We start from the raw sequence: 22,745 nt of genomic DNA on the forward strand, positions 1-22,745 counted from the left end.
ATCAGACACAATGTGACACACAACTAGTTCCTGGAAACCATTAAGACGTAGTTCTGTTTGACTAAAGCTCCTCCTTTGAGGTGTTTAACAAAAAATTTTGGATTTGCTCCTGATTAATTCGTCTGTAGATTTAAAGGAAGTCCTGTCTGCAAACTGCTAAGCTTGCATACTATGTGCTTTAAAGACTGCCAAAAAAAAAGAGATTAGCATTTTAGTGTTGTGCCCAAAGCTGATTAATCCAAATGGCAAAAGCCATGTTTGGCCCATTTCTCAAAGCAGAACATTGCCACCATCCAGAATGCGACTCAGGGATAGACAATACACTGAAATATCACTCAAAACTTCCCATGAAGTGAGTTATGTATTAATCAGTCAGAGGTAGCGGCAACGTCAGGTTTGTGTAGATGACTGTGAGCATGAGCTCGGAGCCAAGAGAAGCTGAAAGTGGGTGGTGGACTCTGAGGAAGAGGAATCTACTTTTTGAATTTCTGGAGATGTGACGAGATTAGCTGGCAGAGGGGCTGCTTTATTTGGTAACCTCAGTGACATTCCTGTGTTCACCCGCCTCCTCTAACATCAAAGACAGGTTTTTATGTAGGCGTTCAGTCTAAATAGCACAAGGGATGGTTACATCAGATTCTGGGTGCATTGCAAAAATACCCTGTTCACTTGTTCTTTCAAGGCCAGAACAAAAGGGTGTACAGGTTCTTAGGGTTTGACCGCTTTTATGCAAATTTCAGCACTTTCAAAATTAAACAATAGGGTAGTCTAAATTCTACATTTGAGGTGTGCTGATAGAGCAGTTTATTTAATAATCACAAAATACACTAGAAAGGCACTAAGAGAGCACAGAACTCCAACCAAGGCCAGTGTCAGACAACATACTCTATAAAAACAAACAAAAGAATCAAATTCATAGTAAATGATCAGGATCTGCCCCAAAATTTAATGGGTTCTTTCCTGGCCTATGCCCCCTTCACCAGGATTGGTGCAAATCGGTTCAGTACTTCATGAGTAATCCTGCTGACAAACAAACAAAAACAAACGTGGGTGAAAACATAAGTTCTTTGATGGAGGTAATGAACATTAAGGCTCTCTTTCTAAGTAAAAAATTTTAGTATGAGTATATAATATATAGTATAAGTATATAATTGTAAATATAATACTATGTCTGTCCTAAACTTTTACCAAAATGGTAAAATTATGTGCACAGCTGACACTTCAGGACAACGACAGGATGAAGTTATTTCCTGGTTAGCTTAGTCCTTTTCTTCTTCTGGTAGCTGTGTGATTATATTTGCTTCACAATCAACCAGTCTGCACTGATGCGTTTCCATGTTGTGGCAAATTCAACACACACAAATGCATGCAAACTATCAGGGGTTGTGGGGGATGTTTAACTACATAGAGTACATAAATACATTCATACACATTGCAAACACATTACCATGGTTCTGCATCTAGTCCTTCAAGGAGGTCAAGAAAAGTGAGCAGACAGAAGAAGACAGTCAGCACCCGAACACAAGCTGAAAAAACAATTTCACCCACAAAAGCAAGCACAGACTAATCTATGATATATTGTATCCCTTTGTTATCTTGGAGGCAGAAATTCATATTTCAGTTCTAAAGAAGACTTTGCAGAGGAGGGAGAAGACTGCAGAGGTAGGAGAGGTCCTACTGGGAAAATTTCTGAGACCCTCAGGAAACATTCGAGAGACAAGGAAAACATTTCAAACTGTGGAGTCCTTCTTGTCATTTTTATTGTACCACCTCCACAAAGGCCAGGGGTTAACGTCAAACAAGCCAAAACCTTCAAGCCCACTCTGTCCTGAAGCAGGTGGGTCAACAGACTGCGCAAGCATTTACTCCTGGGTACCTCCACACTCACAAGGCCATTGTGCTGTACAGTGAGTGTCAGGAACAGAAGAAATGTGGTCTATTATCAAGTCCTACGGCTTCAGACCATAGACAGTATACAAGAGGGTATGGGAGGACAGAAGTGTGAAGAGAAGAACAAAGATGAAGATAGAAAAGAAAGAAAAAAAAACAGCATGTACTTTAGGACCGGCAGATTACTGGTTTAGGAAGGAATACTGTAACCAGAAGGTGACTTGCTTCAGCATTCATGTGGTTCTGTCAAACTTAGGTAAAAAATCAAAATCCCTACATGCTGATTTAATTCAAGACTATCAATTCAAATTCAAGGCATTTAATTAAAATACTTGAGAAACGTGCACCAATCTCTTGTGTATAGCCCCAAATCAGCAGTTGTTCCCAACCCAACACAACCTCTTAATAAGGTGCATTTAGACTGAACGCCAAATGAATTTGAGCCACACAAATCTGACTGTTTTTGACTGTCTTAATGTGAGAGTGTGAAAAGAAGAAGAAAGATGGAGGCAGGAGAGACATGTTTGTGTTGATTATGCAGAGTCACACAGCTTCACCCACATTTTGAACATTTGAACATTTTTCAAACTGCATGGGCACCTGAGCCAACTCACATCTGTTGCAATTGCACCATCTGTAGAATCTGCATTTTTGTTCGGTCTCAACACTCCTGAAGACAGCAGCTACTGCCAAAAAATGGAAACCTTCATGCAAATAATTTAACTACTGTACTAGGCAGCTTTAGAGTAAAAACCTGAATCAGCACGCCACTGTCACCATCTGCTTTACTCTTTACTGAATGGGGAATAAAAGTCAACTAGATGCTTCCCCTCACAGAGTATCTTCTGAAGCAATCAACACACTGTCACAGTTTCAGTACAAACATACAATATCACTATTTAAAGTAATTCGATTCCTGACTACAAATCCAGTTGATCCATGCCTAATTTGGGGACATCACTGTGTCAGTTGTTGACCAGACGTCTTGTCAATTGCCCTCACATGAGTCGTTCCAAAGATAGCTCCTGTTGTGTGTCACAAGATTTGATGAGTTCAGTAGTTGTCAGTTCAAACCGATGCCTTGAATGTGGTTCAACGGATTCATTAGAGCAGCAAAGGGGTTTTCTAAAAATAACTAACTATAGAGAGGGAAGTAAATGGGTGACTTCCTTTCATTATGCTCACTTCAGTGTCCAAATATAGCTGGTCACAAGGGGACTTGTGGCACAAAGGTGGCATGTGGACATATTCTTTATAGAGAAACACGATGGGTCAGAGTCAGGACATTAATGCAGATTTTGTTTGATTTTCTACATAATAGGCTCTTTCTATATACAGCATGTTCAGTGTTAATGATGTGAAACTGAAGGAATTATTTGAGTACATCACAGATGCAATTCAACAAGCGTTCTTACCCAACCAGTTTTATGTTATTACTGTAAAGATGATGCAAATGTGTAATCTGAGATTCATTCCTTGTTTAATTTTACAGGCCAACAATGTAATGTCAGAAAGTATAGTTTGAATTACTCTACAACTCTTTTATAACCTGATTTGTCCAATAGTCCTCACCAGTTCTGCTTTTTGTGAAATCCTGGTACAGATTCATGATTGCAAAGGGAGTTTTTATAAAGAGAAGAGCTTAAGTGTTAAAAACAAAACCCACATTTATTTTCAGCAGATTGAAGTTGCCACAAACAGAAGTTCACCACAAATGAAAAAGGGATTTTGAGCTTTTTCTTTACATGAAAATGAACACTCTCCATTTTGCCCTGCACAATTGGAACTGTTTTGCATTAGCTTACATTAAGCTGGCCGTGCTACTTTAGCATGATCTGATTCTGGGAAATTCTGAAATGAAAAATGCTGTTTCCTTATACCATGCTGCAGGAAATACTTTGTCATGTAAGAAGGACTTTCTCACTTACATGTAATTATTTTCGCACACTGATTTTCACGCACTAGTAATAACCATATTGTGATTATTTTGACAGATGTTGTGATCACAATGAGTCATGGTAATTTCTGCATTTCATTTTGACGATAAGTTCTTAACGACTCCTGTTTGTTATACATTTTTAACATCAATTTAGATCTGCCTCTCAATAGTCAACCATAGCAGTGAGGCCCTTCTGTCTCTGGTGAATTAAATACCACTCAAGTAGCACCAAACAAAAGTGTAATCAATCTATGTCTGCAAGCTTTCATTAATGTATGACATTTTTCCCAGCAACATCACATTCATGTGTGAACTGTAAAGCAATGCTACAGTAACAAGCAGCCAACTGTAACACTGGCCATTCACAAGTTGTACTGTTCTACTGAATGGGAGTTATATAATGCTGTGCAGCTAGACAGAGAGTTAATACTTAAACAGCTGTGTGTGGCCAAGAACAATAAACATGGGTGGAATAATGGGTGGCAGGATACTGAGAAATATCTGAGGGGAAACTAAGGTAATGTGAGAAAAAAAGACACATATACATATACATTTTTTACAACCTGTAGTATTTTTCATGCATCTTTAAAGCTCCTATTGTTTGCCTTCACTCATGTAATTATTATTATTTTTTTATTATGTAGGTTAAAATTCAAAAAAGGCTATTGAAAAGGGTTTGTATCCAAGGAAGAAATGTGTTGACATATGGAGGTCTTAGATATATGTAGGACGGGAGAAGGTTAATCTTTCCATGTAATCTTGACACATATCCAAGCATAAGAATGACTCATATCCTTTTACCTCTGAGAAAGCCAACCTGGAGATTAACGGACAGGTAAACAACTCAGAGGGAGAAAGGACAGAGTGACAGAGATGTTGGACCACAGACATTCTCTCTCAAAGTGTTGCAGAAAATGCACTACTTTAAAGTTCATCTGCTGCAAATATCCACGTGAAGGGTGAAGCATAAATGTACAAAAAGGGAGAACAAAAACCCCTCTGTAGCTCTGAATAGGCACTGTCAGTAAAGAAACTGGCACTAAATGCAATAAAGCCTGCACGGTACTGGCTTTATTGCACAAATATCAAACCAAACATTTCAGAGGCAGTGGCTCTCACAGGAAACTGCCAGAATAGGCGGGCGTCCATAAGAGAGATTGGATTGAGCTGTATTGCCACACAAATGCCTGCTAATCAGCTTTAGCACTTAAGCTAATACCAAAAGGACTGCAAAGCACCTGTGGGAAACTCATTTGCCATTCAGAATAACCCCACCGCTAATTGCTAATTGTCTAGTTGTGAGACAATGCAAGCTCTAGGGCAGCACTGATCCTCCGCTCCCAGACTATGTTAGTGACCTAACCTTTCCCACGTTCCCACACATACTGGGCTCAAGGCCACCACAAAATACTTAAGCGTCTTTAACCAAGAACCTTACATCTGAACCTTGACAAACAATCAAACAAAAAACAAATAATAATGCAGCAAAAAGGCTTAGCACTCTGGATATAACAATATGAAAATCGTTTATTACGGAGAACATAATCACAGGTTTTGGCGTAAAAACTGCATTTCTTGACCGTCTAAGTCTATGGCTGATTAAGACAAGACCTTCTCAAAAGATCAAAAAGGTATCAGCAAGTCTGGAAACAAAGAGCCAAACAATCATAAACTGTGTGCACAGTGACTCATGTATTATATTCCTCAAGAATTTCATATAGGAAAAAGACACATAAGCTGACCTATGTGCTGTAAAAGGTTTAGAAGGTCAGTAAGATTTAAATAGGGGTAGCTGGCTAATTTGACTCTATTTAAAGTCTATGTGTGCTTGCATGTACCTGACTGGAGTGTGTAGCATGATGTTGTTAGACTGCACTGCAGCAAGAGTCAAGTTGCCATTGCAGTTTTCCACAAAATAGAAGCAATTTTCTTGAAAAGTCGACAAAACACAACTACAAATGGTCTGTGTTTCCACTGACTGATGTTATGCGACTGAAACTGGGTTTTCTCCTCTTGCGACATTATTCCAATTAAACTTGAGCCGTCTCCTTCTCGGTTGGAACTGGTTCCCTGGGGCATGATACAGCAGGCATCACGACTTGAATGTGAAAAAAGTGTTTCCATTTTAATTTTGTGAAATATTATGAATAGTCTGAAAGACCACCTCATGCAAGCGTAGATAGTTGGTTTCTTTTATCGACATTTGAGGTTTCCATTACTCATGTTTTAGTTTGCAATTTCAAATTGTGCATTAAGCAGGTTAATGGAAACCTACTGTAATGAATAAGGATTTAGCATGTTTGTAATTTAGTGTATATGGAATTATGGAGGTTTTACTATGCATCTGAAGTCTGTTCCTTAAAATCAAATCATCCAACTTAACCACACCACTTGTGTGATTGAATAGCAGTCAGAAAAATGGAAATATATGTATGGAAAGGACCTAAGACTGTAGGAAATGCTGCTTATTGGCCTGTAGGTCTAAGACCCATTAAATGCTGAAATAGAGCCATGTCTCACTGTAATGCTAAATATGTTAAATGGACATGTAAGATAAACACAGAAGACAAAAAAGTAAGCCATGTGCAGATAGAGTAAAGAGATATACAAAGAGCAGATTAGATTTGGAAAAGAAAGCGGAAGAGAGTGGATACATCAAACAATAAAAGCCCATTAAAGCCATCCATCAGTGAGGCTGTGGTCAGAGGTGGGGGATCCAGTTATCCCTCTCTGGGGGAACAGAGAGATGAATGACTTCCTAACAGGTGGACTATGAGCTTAACAGGCGGGGGTAGCAGTGAGGGGAGGTGTGCTTCAACCTGGGACTGAGGCAGTGTTGGGTTACAGCTGCTCCTACGGAAAGAAACCGTGACCCTGTGGCTTTCTCAACTCAGGAGAAAATGGATTTGTTTTCCTTGCTCTCTCCCAGTAATCCTCCCTATATGCATGGGTGTGTAGACTCAAGTAAGAAGATTCACACATACAGACCGTGGAAAGAAGACAGATGTTTAGATACTTTTAGAGGCGTAGACAGAATAAAATGCTCAAGCAGCACATGGCACTTGATCATAGAAGCATTTGGGGGTTTAGTATAACTAGCCCTGGCATAACAATCTATAGAAGAACTGTTCCACAAACACAGATCAAGAGAAAAATAAGTCAGCGCTACCACCTATAGCAAATCCACCCCTCTGCTAAAAACGGCATATAAAAAATCCATTTCAACATGTACTCAAAGTATTGAAAGTATAGTCCCGTCTTAGCTAACCTTCACTCCAATCACTCAAGGTCGGCAGGTGGATACCTCTCAATGGGAGGAAAAGAAGAAAACACATAAAAAATGTTCTGAAAAATCAATAATTTGTTTTTCTGCAAACCCAGATGAGCTGTACAGAAATAAGCCAGGCCGGCAGCAGAGCCATGAGGCGTCTGATCTTCCTACGCAGTTCACCAGGCCACATCCTCTCTGCCTCCACTCAGGAAGAAAATAGCATCAGCAAGCAAGGCTGCCAGATATTAAGGTAGCCTGCTACTTCCACACACATGCACACTAGTGGTTCCCTTACACTGGGTTCGCTGCAGGTGTCCACCACTATTAGAAAATCTTAAATATGCTGAATACAATAATTAGTATGTCAGCCAGTCCACCTTTAAAACAATAACAACTACATTTCTAGTAGCAGACGATCTATAATTGTCTATTAGTCTTAGTATAACTATCCAAATATTATTACTAAATAGAGCCCCCATTGGAACAGCGACTGAAAATCTCCAACATATTCTTAAACAAACATACAGAGGAAAACAGCCATAAATGGCAACTTGGATACTGATGCTGGGGTGTGTCAGGTGGGTATTTTGCCAACAAAATAGAATGGAAAAAATGTTTCAGTTGACTTTAGTAGACTTTCCTAATGTAAAATATAAAAATCCCACAACATGAAGCTAGATGTTTTCTGTTTCTTCAGTTAAGAACAACCTTCACTGGGGCTTACATGCAACAAAATGGAGAAAGCAAGTACAGAAGAATTAATCCTTGCTTGAGGAGAACACAAATTCAACGTGCACGTTGGGAGTCATTTAAAAAAAACATGAAGTGATCGCAAGGTGTAGGCAGGGTACCGCAAATGTTTTTGGTTGTCTTCTTCTCTCCCTCTTCTCGGCAGAATCTTACAGGCGAGATGACGACAACATAATCAAATCCCATGCCTGCTCTTCCTTATCTCATCCCAGTTCTATTTCCATCTCTCGCCCCAGCTTTCCCCCCTGCCATTTCTCCAGGCAGGGACAATGACATGCAGGGAAGAAAACACAACACATTTGCCTTTCAGGTGTCCCTGGTACCTGTAATAGACCTGCCAAGCTATTTTTAGCCCCCTGCATGGACCAAATGTCAGCACGTTCCCAGCAGAAGCCCCTGCGGATGCAAGCTGTACCCTTGAGACAGCACATTGAGAGAGCTGAGGGCAGGTCAGGAAGGATGGCCTTCCTAAGGGAATCCCTTACTGTGGCAGGAATGGAAGGATATAGGCACAATGTGTTGGGGAGAGAAAAGATAAACATTTTGAAAGCTGCACCTTAGCAAGACTAGATGACAACCTAGTATATGGCTGAAACATGCATGGTCAATGTGCTAAATTGATGATGTACTTGAATGGTGTAACTTCATCACTCAGTCACTCAGTAAGTCAGTCATGCAGTTACATGTTTGTTAGGCTGGCCTCACTGTCGCAGTCCAGCCAAAAAACACAACAGTCATCCAGTCACATAAGTCCAAGTGTCTGACCTCTGTTCTATGTTTTCATGCAAAACAAAGCAGAGTGCAAAGACTTCAGGGACTGACATCCTTAAAGACTGTAAAATACAGTACTGCATTAGTCTGTTTTGGAGTAGGGCTGCTCCTAATGATTATTTATGTTACTGGTAAATTTGTCTGTTACATTATAAATCTATTATTCAGTTTAGTCTATAAAATGTATAAGAAGACAAATCCAAAGATATTCAACTACACTTACAATTATATAAAAGAGAAAAGAAAGATATAGTCATATTTAAGAAGCCGGAACCAACAAATGTTTGGCATTTCTGTTTAACAAACATTTTACGTAGTTAATAGATTGACAATTGATCAGTCAATTGACTAATAAACCAATCATTTCAGCACTATTTCAAAAACTTCTGAATGTTGTGGTTTATTTGTGTTTTTCTAGAGATTATAAATAATGTCCACACTGGTGGTTTTGCAGCATATTTAACTTGCAGAACAGAAAAAACTATCCAAGAACAGAAAAAAAGAAGCACAAAGTGTGATCGCATGACCCTCAAGTAACCGCCTGCCTCCTATAAGTGAGTGTTGCATAAGGTTGAGAAGAGATGAGAGTTGCAAGAGGAGAGAAAGGGGAGAGACAGGAAGGGTGACAGCGGTGAGAGAGGGAGACAAATGGGAATCCGAAGAGAGAATCCTTCTGAATTAGTGATAAGGTTTGCCCTCCTCTTGTATTTTTGATGAGGAAGATCAAGTTTTTGGACACTTGGATGCCAGCGCCAAGCAGACTGGAGATGCCGCAGGGAGTCTCGCAGCAAAACACAGCATTACCGAACATGTGTATGCGCGGTGTCTGCAAACGGGTTTCCGCTTTGACTCTTGCTGTCACTGGGGAAGAGTGAAGAGGCTCGATTTAATTTTCTAAGTTACACAAGAACCTATCACATTCTTACAGCTGCATTAAGAAACATTCTGTACACTAGAAGGAACTCCCACCCCAGACTTACTTCAATGCTTTTACTCAGAACAGAAACAACAGACTATTTCCACATCCAGCAGAGACAGTGAAACATGAACACACCAAAGGAGTTGTGTCCAAAATGCGCTTTTAGCTCTAGTTTGGCCTCCACCACTCTTGAGAAAAGTATATCTGTCTAGTGAAACGCTTCACCTCTTACACCAGTCACTGGGCAGGTAATGAACACTTGGCCTATCTTGTGTCCTACCATCCGTTCGAATGAGAAACGTGGGGTCATCTGGTAAAAAGATTTGTCACAACTTTTCTTGATGGCTCAACTTTCGCCACAGTGCAATGCAATATCATCCTGCAACATAAGGCACTGGCATTCAAATACTTGCAAGAGCAGAGTGCTGGTCATATTGTTTTTATATCTTGGTCTATAGGCTACAGCAAATACATACATTTTATATTTTATTTATGTATTTTGCACTTTAAATTGATTCAAATTGAACTCTTTTCTATTTTTATTTGCTGTTTGTTATGAGTGAATGCACCATCTCCATTGCCACTCACACCCTGTGCAATGACAGTAATCTTGAATCCTGAATCTTGAATTTGCCAGGACAAAGGATAAACTAATTGTCGGTGTGAATCCTTTCCAGAGTTGTGAGATCCTTATAATTACATCACTGTGCAGTGTTTGCATATCTGAAAAGTTTTTTTTATGTATCACTCAAACTGGACATGCTGGGTTGCTTTCCATCTTCTTTCCAATACCTGTAGCAACACATTACAGCAAGTTTGAGCTCATTATTATTGTCACATCAGGTGCATACATGTTCTGTATGCTTGTATGTTTATCAGATTAGGTCTGCAGGAGAGTATTTTTGAGTATGTAAGTAAAAATCAGTGTGATTTTAACAGTGTATGAGAGATCATAGTATGAATGAGTGTGCCTGTTTGTGCTTCGGACTGCATGAGTGTGTTTGTGCGTGGGCATGTGTGTGAGTGTGAGGGTGTTATGCAGCCTCTGGGAGCCCATGTCCTGATGAAAAGTGAACCGTCCTCCCCCCTCCCGGAGCTGTTACTATGTTTAGCTCGTTTCCGCCGTGTCTTGTCACTCATGTTCTCCTCTACAGCACTTAAATCTGGTATCAAAACCTCCAGGCCATCCAATATCCTGTACTTCCCCTGCACAGGAAGCTAGAGAAGGGTTGGGGGCGGGGGCCATCAGTGTAAATGTAGACACGTACACACTGTGCAAACACACAAACATGTATGGCTTTACATATTCACAGTTGACGGATGCACCTGAAGCATGAGGGCACAATACATTTACTACACAAACTCATACAAACTTAAACACTCATTCCTATAAGATGGAATGACATACAGCTACTAAAGAAACACACACATATACACACAGAGGCCTGTGACAGGAGGCTTGTCGGTAGAGGACACCTTGTCTGGTCAAACTGGCGTCACAGCAAACGTCTGCAGGGATACGAGAGATGGCGCAAGTAACCAAATCTACCTTCTGCTATCTAATCACCTCTTAAACACACACAAATACACACACACACACACATTTTCACTGCTAAAGCTTTGACGCCAGTTTATTAGCAGGTTCATTAAAAACATTGCTTTAACCTTTAGCCTTCACACTTTATAGCTAACCATAAGTAACTAGGTGTTTAACCTCAACCTGGGCCTGTGTGTTTAAAACAACACTAACTACAACAGTTGTACAGCAAACTTAACTTCACACTTGCTCTTTATAGAAGTTGCAACCTCATCTCCTTTGCAGGATTTCCATGTACACCGAACAGACACATTATAACTCTCTGCTGTCTCCCATGGCCTCATTTCACGCTTGCCATTCTTCATGTGTTTCACAGCTGATTTGATATCTGTTCAGTGCAATGGGTTTGGCATTTTCTGTGTCTCTGCTGCCAATCAACCAGAGAAGAGACTCAAGCAGACGCCACTGTACTACATTCTGAGAGACAACCAGTCACACGATTCACACTCAAATAAATGTCACTGTCTTTATCTTTTAGTCGTAAAGGAAGTGCATGACAAACTGCTTTTTGAAAGGATACAGGGACACTACTACACAACATGCTAGTGCATATTTAAAAGGGACATTTTAAAGTTTCTCTGTTAATTATTATTTAAGCAAATAAGTGACAATAAATTAATCAGCTGTTATTCTTGTTACCCTTTGTGAGCCACCATAAATTTAGTGACATTTAGTTGAAAAAGTAACCGACTGGAGGCAAGTAGAAAACTATTTAGCTGGCAGCTGGTGACTGGGGAGCTCTTCGATTAAAACAAACCTCATTTTGCTCCAATGCATTAAAAATTAAACTAAAATTCACATTTATGCTTGTAGACTGCTCTGTTATCCAGAGTGGATTCCAAGGACAGAGCATGTAAGGGTTCAGCGCTGGAGGACACACAAACAGCAGTTGATGGACTGAGTGGCTGCAAGCGTGGATTGCAATACGTCACTTTATGGCGACTGGTCTGTCAAAGTTCTGTTATGTCAATGGAGAGTGAGGGCGCCTCACTGTGCCTCTGTCTTTCCACTCTAGAGTGACGTAGTGTTTGATGGCAACGCTCCATTCAGAAGCGCTGAGCCCTGCTAGTGCCACTAGCTCTCTGCAGAGGTTAATAGCAAACGCAGAAAGAGGAGGCGGAAAGGGAGGAAGGGGACAAAGCCACAGCTGATGTGACATCATGTCGTCATTGACATCAACTCTCTGTCCATAACAACTTTCTGAACACAGGATGAAGTCATGTAGAATTGTATTGTTATGCGTGCACACAGATGACAATAGATAACTCTGCCAGTGAAATAGCATGAGAACATTGCACTGGCCTTGAGTGTAATGTTTATTTTGTTGCCCCCAGGTGTGCACACCAGTAATATAAAAAATAAAGATAACAAGCGAAGAGAACTGCCAAAAATATATGGACACTTTACACTATGTTCAACATGTTATTCAAAAAGTAAATGTACAGTGGGGTCAAAAAGTCTGAGACCACTTTCCCATTGACTTGAAAGAGACATGAAAAAGGAAATGGCCCTAAATTAAGGACACGAAGGTCACCGATGGCAGCAGGAACTCTGAGTTCAGGAACCTCCCTATCCAGCCACCCACATACCCACCTGAGGCTATTTGCATCTCCCGTCCCTTCCTTCTCTCTCACTCCTTCTCCCTCCATTTCCGCCTACGCTTGGACCCATTAGGGCGATGGAGGGGAAACACAGGCGCAGGGCGGAAGGGAAAGCACTCTGAGGACATCAACAACTGTGACGGAGGAGGAAATGACCAGAAGGGAGGAAAAGAGGAAAGGGAGAGGACAAGGACTGGAGAGGAGAGGAGAGGAGAGGAGTTTCCCTGAGATGGAAATCAGGTGATGAGAGCTGACAGGAGGAGTAACATTGGGGGCTCCCTGCTTTGAACCGATCTAAACAGGAATGACCCGCACACACAATCACACACATTCACACTCCAATACCCAGTGACTCATGTACACACACTAACAGACCCCCAGGTAAGCACACAAACACACTCTCATGCATTTAACTTGAGAAATTCACATATCCACTGACACACGTACACACTAAATAAACACACACACACACACAGGGTCACTCACTCAATCTCAAGCCCACTGAACCTGGAACTGTACTTCTCCATGGTGCATTTAAGCGAACACACACGGTAGATGTTCAGTGACATTTCTTTTGTGCTTGTCTGATAAACCTAGTTCTCTCCCTGCTCAGTCTCCCTTTCCGTTTCGAACCTACCTCCCGACAGGTAGCTGGATCAACCAATCAGCTTGCTCGTCTTGTCTGCACTTAGTCTGCACAACTTGCTGGTGAGATATGGGAGGTGTGCGTCACCCATAACACCCTGCTCTGCTCTGCATAGGTCTGTGGCGAAGTTTCAGTGTATGTCTGAATTCCAGCTTTACTCAACTGCACTCACACACATATACACAGTGAAACAACATACACACACACACGACACACAGGACGCACGAGGAAGCAATGGATGTGCATGAATGAGGTAGGAGCTCTGTGTGTGTGTGTGTGTGTGTGTGTGTGTGTGTGTGTGTGTTTCATTTTAACACATTAGCTGATGCACTAAAAGTGAGTAAGGATGTAAGGGACGAGCATTCATCTTGCTATTTGTCACAAAGATAACAGTGATGTATATGAATTAACTGTGTGTCACACCAGAGTGCAGTGAGTTAGTCAGTGAGTTAAACAGGCAGGCACAACTCCAGCTAGTCTATTATTAGAGCTGCGGCTGCTGCTGCGCCTGCTGCTCCCTGTTCGGGGGGCCCCCAGGGGGCCTGGGCACCGGCACGTGGATTCCTGATCTCCCTATCTCTCTGATCTCTATTCTTCCCCATATCTCTTTTCTCTTATATCTCCTTCAGCAGCAAAGGAAAGGAAGGGTAGAAAAAGTGGGAGGAGGAATGGAAGGAAGCAGCAGAGAGGACAAGAAGGACAAATCCAAGGGACCCTGCTGTTGACCACTCAACAGTCTCAGGTTAAACTGTGCCAACAAAAAAATATATATTCTTGATGTGCTATATGAAGAGATTTTTTGACACATCAGACAGAAACACAAGAGCCAGAAAGTTTATGCACTCAAAAAATTTTCATGGGCATCTCCAAATGTCTCTCGGTTTCTAATTTGTCTCCATCTTTGCTGCCAACTAGTTCACACTGCAGCGTTTGTGCACTGTAACTCCCCGATATCACTTGTCATTAAAGCGGCGTAAGGAACAGTGTGATGTCTCTCTTGGGACGCTCTGCTTAGGAAGTTTTGATTTCTGTGGGTGGCATTTTTCTAAATCTGTTTAGCCATGGTGGGTATCACTGCTCATGCCAACCAACAACTTATTCTCCTTTTCAGTAAGTTGAAACTGCTACACATGTAAAATGTGTCACTTCCTGTGTGCCAGACAGCTTTAAAAGAGAGGCATTCATATATGAACACCTTCACCAATTGTGTACTGTGTATTACTGTATAAAAGTACTTTATTTAATAGATATTTACTTTGCTTTTATGACTTTCCTGCATTTCACAATTTACCAGAAATGATCCTTAGCAGTAAACTCATCCATCTGATAGTGCAAGCAGGTTAAAACCAGTGGCCTTCCATTCATCTATACAGTTCCATGTTCATATCAGAACATTTAAAGCCATGAATGGCTGTTCTGTGGTCGTGTGTTTACTGGACTCTTGAACTAAAAGCACTTATCTGACTTGGCCATCCACTCTCTAAATGACTTCCACTTGGCTTGGTCCATTCATGGCTTTCCTCCCACACAACGGCCAACGGCAGGGAAAGGGGACACTAAGGGAAGTAGGGTGCCACACTACAGAAAAATTACTGCTGCTCCAACAGGAGGTATAATTTATACAGACTAAGTTTTTCCAACATGTTCACCAGGGATTTAAAAAGGGATAAGGATCATTAAACAAAAACACTTTTTGTTAATCAGCTTGAGTATAAAGTCACTTTTTTTATGAGCTATGCCACCACAATGAATATAGTGAATAGAAACATTTTCCCACATGAGTCTTTTAACTGTGCAGTGAACTCAAAAGATCTTTACACAACTTGACTTTGAGTTGACTTTGAGCCCTAAAGGAAAATGATGTGCATTTCACTTCGGAAATGATACGAAAAGAGGAAATAAACCCAAACTCACATTCATCTGTTTATGAATACGCACAAATAAACATCAGCGCACTCTGTGCAAACCGAGGGTTTGGGTGTAAATATAAATATTACTATGACTCATTAAATGCTCACTGTTCAATTCACAATAATACACTGATTACAGAGCACACTGATCATCTTGCCCACATCTGACTAAATTTCCTTTTTATCATTTATTGAGCAGTTGCTTTTTGATTTATTGTTGTGATTGTTTCATGGTGTACTGGATCAGTGAATAGAGGTTAAAGCTGTTTGTGTGAGTAACAGTTGGATAAGTAATGTAAAAGAAGAGCTGTATTACCGCTGTTTATGTCTTAACATTTACAGTCATTTAACATTATTGAACACAGCAGAGTAGGCCATACATTTATATTTTTTTGTTGTCATACAACTCTATTTTGTGACCATTTAATGTCCTGTTATATTTCTTTAAAACAGTAGGGGGCAGTAATCACCCATAACTTCTGTGGGACGCAGCCAGTATATACAGTCTATGGTAGCACCTCACAGAACGCTGTAACCCGCACCCTGCGACAGCCTCTTCGTACAAGCGGGCAGTGCGTAAGGGGAAAAAAAAAAAAAGGCCAGACACCTGATTCTTCTCCTATTACCCGGGGACCACACTAGGGACCTGTAGTATGTGATGCAACATTGATGTTATAATAAATTCATTTTTAGAATCTTTCATGCCATGAACTATTCTAGTAGAAATACACAACAGATTCTTGTGTAGTCTACAGCAAACATGAGCAAATTAATGCTCCTGCGCTCTGTAGTCTTAAACATGGCAGTGGATTATGTTTCACTGTGCAACCTTGAATCTAAACCACTCATCCTTACTTCTGTACATTAAGTCTGTACCTACATGTCTACATTAGGTCTGTACCTCCTACATCCATCTCATGTTTCCACCTCTTTATCCAGACTAAGCATATGTGGAGTAAGTGGATAGCACTAATTCACATGCTGGATTTTACCTTGGAACATAATGCAAACTTGTTACTCGAGTTCACTGCCATGCTGCTCCTGATGGGCCTTAAGCAGCAGTAAAAAAAAAAAAAAAGAAAAAATATAGAGAGGAACAATCTGGAAAACACAAAGTGGCAGTCACAAGGTTGATGGGTCAAAACAAAAATACAAGACCACTTAAAGAGTTGGAGAGATAGGCTGGTAATGGGGATGTGTTCGGAAGGAAGAAATATATTCCCCTGCTGCTCTGACAGAGCTGCTCAGTGACTACCTGTTGTTGTATGTGGAAATATTGATCAAAACAAAAGTCACAGAGGTCAAGAAGAGCTTGGTTGTTTCATTTCTTATCTAACAAATTATACAGGTTAATGTGAAAACAACATGAAAAAGTTACAAATTATGAATTGGGACATTTCAACATAACCCAGAAAGTTCACACTAACTGTGATGCATGCAGCCACAGGGAAATCACAGCCACAATTCACATTTGAAGTTAACTCAATCCAAAATTATATCAATGCAATCACCAAGATGTTGTACTATGCAGCTCTCGTGTTATCGCTCTGTTTTTGAACAACATAGTGCTGAACCCTAATCTTAACCCTAACCAGGATAATATTAAAGAGCAAAGACCGACATGTGGACAGTTTTACTGGCATCACAGCATCTCAGGCAGGTTTCAGTGCTGTAGCAGGATGGCGTAACTTACGACTGGTCTGCGCTGCCACCTGGTGGTCATGTGAGCCTTCCCTCCCAAACAGACTTGGGATGTGTCTCATAAACTGTTACAGGAGAGTAATTTTTTTTACAGGCACAAACTTTGCGTTTCAGCCTGTAAAAAGCAGTCATATAATTCTTTCTTATGAACTGGATATATGACATATGATGGCTGGCTGGATAATGCTCTCTACAGTCAGCTGTTTCAATCACACAAATCTCCCCGTTTATATGTTGTGAGCTTATCTACTTTATTTATGGTGATGGATCAAGTGCCCCTTGTTTCTCTTTTAACTTTCCTTTTTCACTGTAGGCAAATATAGCTATGGTGGGAAGGGAAATGAAATCAATGGAGCACGCTTGAAAACTTCTGTGAAAGCTGTCCACTGTCCTCTCAGCCCCTCAGGAGCAGACAGTTGCTTCTGAGGGCAGCGACAGCCAGACATAGTGGATGTGGACTGAAGAGACTGGACGTTTGAGTGGCACTTACCTGCTTCTCGCATCTCACTTTCAATGTGGATTTCCAATAAGTCCTACTGTGCTGTCAGTTAGCTTTTCACTGGGCTGTGTTACATCATCTGTTAACACTGTTTAATTGTAGTACATTTACCCTGAAGAGACTGATTTCCTTTTGCAAGTCAGTCTGCATATTCAAAAAGCTGTGAGCAATTGATTTTTCCAAATCACATGAATAGATGAACTCAGTGTGATTTTGGATTTGCTTTCTCGTGACTGTGCGACTTTATATTCATTGAGCCATCTTACCATGGTGCTGTGAACAGCTTGGCCCAACTCTATGACATGTGGGTCAGCTGACTGAGTGTCTGCCACTGTTGGACTGATCTGTGGAGATAAAGAAAAGTCAGAGCTTCTCCCCTTGTAAAGCTTTACAACACATTTCTTTAATTTTCTTCTGCATAATTTACTAAACACACAGATTTCATTAAGTGGAATGTCAATATAATACTGTGGACCAGGCTGCTTTTACAAGATATTTTCTTTTATTTAGAGTGAAGGGATGTGAATTGTTTTATTGTTGTAATAAAAAGACTGTCTGATGGTTTATCTATTTATTATTGATTCTTGATTTAATTTCCGGTCTTGTCTGGTCGTAGCGACTTCATGTTAGTTTGTTTAATAAATGATGTTATGGTTTCTACGAAATATGCTACTTAAACATTTAAATTGCAGTGATTTTGGCGAAGCTGAACTAGTATTTAATCACTGCACGGACAACTCAGTCCAGCCTCTTAACTTCATAAAAATACACTGCATACACATAATTTTCATAAAATCATTTGAATATGAAGCTGAGTAAAATTGAACTGACCTGAATGGCTGTGGACTTCGGGTGATGAAGGTGGGGTCCTTTGGGGTGGATGTCAGACAGATGGGGTGGGGGATCAGGGGTGGACCTCCGGCTGTGTTGTTGCAGGACATCCTGGTAGGATCTGGTGTCAAAGTTTGTCCTCCACATCAGAACCTAGGGAACCAGAAGACCAGCACATCTATGATCCAAGTTCCTTATTTTTTCTTCTATAGAAAGCAAAAGGATAACCCTGAAGTTAGAAGCTACTAAGAGTATGGAGAACACAGGGTCCTTATTGAGCCATGAAACACTGACCTGAGCATCAGCTCCCCCTGAGGCAAAGAGATCTCCAGCCCTGGAAAAGTTTACCGTGGTTACAGCACCCTGAAAAACACAGTAAACAGTGTTAGTGAATTACAAAACTCACCATGACAAAACACCATTAGGGAGTAACCCAGGAAAATATTAGAACTGAAACTGCCTATTGTGTCTGATAATATCTGATTGGTGTCTTTGGGTGAACTGAGCTGCGCTCTAACATCACCTTGTGTCCATGGAGGGTGTAGATGAGGTGTCCCTCCAGCAGGTCCAGGATCTTAACAGTGCTGTCACTTGAACCAGTGATCAGGTAGTTGTTGGACGGGTGGAAGGAAAAGCTATTGATTCCTGCACTGTGGACTGATACACACACACATACACGCACACGCACACACACACATACACACACAAAAGAAAAAGAAAACACATTAAAAGCAATTGCTTCCAAAACATACTATATATTAGGTAGTTATAGTTATACAGCACCAGTCTAAACTGTGTGTGTGTACATATAAAATGTATGTGTGTGTACATATAAAATGTACACACACCCAGTTTAGACAGTTTAGACATATAAAATGTACACACACACAGTTTAGACTGGTACAGACACACAAACACACACTTTTGACTTGAGTGTAATATACATATTACTCCCAGGAGCTTCTAGATTTTAGAAGTTTTTGCCTTTAAGAACATTTTAAATAATTACTTAATTTTGCAAACTGGTTATATATCTTTATTATAGCTGTGACATTTTTACATACCCTGATAATGCTGAATCAGCTTGTTGGTCCGTAGGTCCCAGATTTTCAGTGAACTGTCAGCTCCTGAAGATGCAATACAGGTGCCGCTGGAGTTGAAATCAACAAACGTTGCTGATCTGTAATGATAAAAACACTCAATAAAGTCAGTGACCTGCAGCAGGTTAACAGTGTAGATGAAATACAGCAATGCCACCTATAGGAGAAACAGAGCAATAACTACACTAAAATCAGTTACTGTAACTTTTACATCTTTTTATAATTCTGTTCAGTGATGATTTTGTCTTTTCTAAGAAATCAGAATCCACATTGTGTACCTCTACTGCTTGTATTGTTTGGAAATGTACAAAAAATATAGTATATTCTTCAGATAATCTGCAAGTACAATTACACAAAAAAAGAAAAATTCATTCAAAATTTTGATTTAATTTATCTAAACAAACAAAATAGTTTACACAAAGCTATAATTACAACCAAAGCCAAAGTAATGGCAAAATTAAAGCGAAGACAAATAACAGCACACTCAAGCAGGCTGTTTTTGGGACTAACCCTCCATAGTCGGTGAAGCAGTTGATGCAGTGTTTGGTAGATGTGTCCCAAAGCCGAACTGAACGGTCATCCCCACAGGAAGCTATGAGTCGCCCATCTGGAGAAAACCTGCAAGAAACAACAGACAAAAAAAGGCAAGATGTACTGTTATACAGGTACACATACTTGACACACTAATGCTGCAGTTAGAGTGCATAGTACCTGGCACAGCGCACCCAGTTTGTGTGTAGGTTGAGAGAATAGACGAAGCTCTGTCGGTGAACACTCCACACTTTGACTGACTTGTCATCAGACGCTGTCACCAGTCTCTGGCCGTCATGGGAGAAAGCAACACTGCGTACGGGGGCAGTGTGAGCTTTGAACACTGTTGACTCTCCTTTCCTTTATGACACACACAAAAAGTACACCTAATTAAAGACCCATCTGCCAGTTTACTGACCTGTGCACCAGATCATTTGTTTTAGATTTTATATGACTGAACCCTTATTGTACTTAGTGAACAAAAAAAGTCCTGATTAAATCAGTAAAAGGGACTTTGGAAGCCTACATGGAAGGTGTCCACAGTCGGACAGTTCTGTCCTTGGAGGACGTTGCCACCAGGTTACCAAATGGGGAGAACTGCACTCCAGTGATGACATCTTGGTGGCCAACAAAGCGGAAGGCTCTTGCCTTTGGAGCCAGATTCCAGATCATCAGGCTCTTATCGACTGACCCCGAGGCTGCAGAAGCACAAAAGAAAGATGGAGAAAATTCAGTCAAGAATTACGAAATAAATTTTTTTCACTAGAATCTGTACAGCTGTCCTGCTGGAGCAGATGGAACTATTGATAATCTATACAAAAAGTTTATTAAAGAAAATAACATTAGCTTCCTTCCTTAGAATTTGAGAGTCACACGTTAAACCTCTGCAAAGGTCAATGAGTCCATTCAGACCAACAGCCCACCTTTGGTGCAAAATACACTACAGTACAGTACAGTTTAGTTAAATGTAAAAGTTAAGAAAATTGCTAAGTTTATGAAACCAGTCAGCTGTATATTGTCAGTTAGTTCCTGCTATAAACAGTATGTTGAGCATGGTGATGACACATATAAGTCATACATACATACATACTAGTCAACATATTAATCTAGATACTCCCCTATCTAGCTGTACAATAGGGCTTAACATGCTTAACTGTGTAGCTTACATATAGAAGAGCTGCATGATTATCACTAAAGATTTGATTGTGGTTATTTTACTACATACTGTACTGTTACTAGTACTAGACAAATAATATCTGAATAACATCTGTAAATTTGTAGAGCTTAAAGCAGCGGCTGATATTACCCAGTTGCTTGCGGTTTGGACTGAAGTCTGCACAGGTGACAGCATCTTTATGCCCCTTGAAGTGTCTCTCCAGGGTGGGATCCTCCTGCAATGACAAAGCTCAGTCAGTCAGCAAAACTCTGCATTTCCTCTGCAGCCCTCATGGTCGAAGCTTTGTTTTACATGAAGGTTGGAAAGGGTGTGCTGAAGGAGGCAGTTTTTCCATGGATACATTAACAGTCATAAAAAAACAAACACAGAAATTCAGCCTACACATTTCACTTTTTCAGACAGGAGGATTCTCTTGAGCACTGGTGAGTGAACACTGAAAAAACTGTTTCACCATATGGTTGCATCATGTGTATGAAAGAGCTTTATAGAATTAAGTGGTGTAAGGAAACACTGTGTGTTGCAGAGGTGCAGGGCTGGGCAGGCACTTCCTTTGAGACACTACCCACCTGACAGAGACCAAGCGTGGCAGTGTTTACAGATAGTATTAAAGAGACATTACACCGATCAAAAGCCTCAAGAACTGGAGGACGTCGCTTAACCAGCTAACAAGCAAGTCTTCTATACTGTAACGACTTAACAGAGAAGACCCAAGGTGTTTTTGACAGCCCCAATCAGCAAATCCTCTTAGCAGAGATGCAGCTAGCAAACTCGCCGACTCAGCTACCATTAGCACCATTGTACGTTATCAAACGTACGTTAGCCTTCATTAAAATATTATTAAAATAAAAAACTTACCATAACAGACGCCATTGAGGGCATTTGCTGTCTTTACAGAGCTAATGTTGTCTAGGGGAAAGTTGTACCGCGCCCTCCATTACTGTCAAACAGTGCGCCTTCAACAACTGTCTCAGACCTGACCTGTCGAGCCCAGATACCGCGGTGTGCTGTTCGGCAGCCTCTCAGGAATCTCAGCTGACTTTTAATTTTACTAACGCTCAGTGAAAACTGACTTTTGTCTTTGCAGAAACAGCATGACCCGCTATTTCAACCGCTGAATAACTAGCCACCTGTGGCTTGATCTTGTGGCAGCGGAGAGAGTGGTGCTGCGTTCAGAAACATAATTAAAAACGGGTACATCTGAGAACTCAACATTGAAATTCCATTCACAACATGAAAATTTCGCGACGCAAATAGAAATAGTAACCTACTGGCAAATCTAAGTTTGGCGTTACATGCATATAATCAAGGCTCTGCTCTGTATACTGACTCAAAAGCAAGAGGCCTACCGCTAAACATGATCAATATCAGCGAAATTCGATTCAAATAAAAACAATCTCAGAAAATTAAACATAAATATTAGGCAGTGGCATTTCGTGACTTAGAGCGATCAAGGTCTGTGTGATCACCAAGGGGCTGCCAACAGGCCAGGAACGTCAGCATTGTACTTACCCAAAGAAGTTGGGGTTACGGTTATTTTTATGTAACGTGAATGCAACATGTCATGAAGGTGGAGCGTCCCTTGCTGCTTAGCAACTAGCCAGTCATATCATTT

At 40.7% G+C, this 22,745-nt stretch overlaps 1 protein-coding gene across 6 annotated transcripts in view; it reads right to left on the minus strand.

The window, feature by feature from the left end:
- The window catches only part of poc1b (POC1 centriolar protein B), a 44,148-nt gene extending 21,413 nt beyond the window's left edge, over nucleotides 1-22,735 (minus strand). For 3 of the 6 annotated variants that reach the window (XM_071457329.1, XM_071457303.1, XM_071457319.1), the window contains exons 1-10: nucleotides 21,989-22,153; nucleotides 21,263-21,347; nucleotides 20,483-20,654; nucleotides 20,137-20,316; nucleotides 19,936-20,043; nucleotides 19,390-19,505; nucleotides 18,849-18,982; nucleotides 18,620-18,688; nucleotides 18,326-18,478; nucleotides 17,761-17,838 (exon numbers count right to left, since the gene is read on the minus strand). In XM_071457329.1, coding sequence (XP_071313430.1) covers nucleotides 17,761-17,838; nucleotides 18,326-18,478; nucleotides 18,620-18,688; nucleotides 18,849-18,982; nucleotides 19,390-19,505; nucleotides 19,936-20,043; nucleotides 20,137-20,316; nucleotides 20,483-20,654; nucleotides 21,263-21,347; nucleotides 21,989-22,012 — 1,119 coding nt within the window. In that variant the 5' untranslated portion in view covers nucleotides 22,013-22,153. Of the gene's footprint in view, nucleotides 1-16,808; nucleotides 17,061-17,760; nucleotides 17,839-18,325; nucleotides 18,479-18,619; nucleotides 18,689-18,848; nucleotides 18,983-19,389; nucleotides 19,506-19,935; nucleotides 20,044-20,136; nucleotides 20,317-20,482; nucleotides 20,655-21,262; nucleotides 21,348-21,988; nucleotides 22,251-22,642 lie in introns of those variants that run through there. The other 3 variants (XM_071457312.1, XM_071457285.1, XM_071457293.1) reach the window with 3 other exon arrangements.
- Between the last annotated feature and the right edge of the window lie 10 nt (nucleotides 22,736-22,745).

Source organism: Trachinotus anak, unplaced genomic scaffold (genome assembly GCF_046630095.1).
Source record: "Trachinotus anak isolate AG129_WGS33_773 ecotype Australia unplaced genomic scaffold, CSIRO_AGI_Tana_v1 ptg000002l, whole genome shotgun sequence".
NCBI lineage: Eukaryota > Metazoa > Chordata > Actinopteri > Carangiformes > Carangidae > Trachinotus > Trachinotus anak.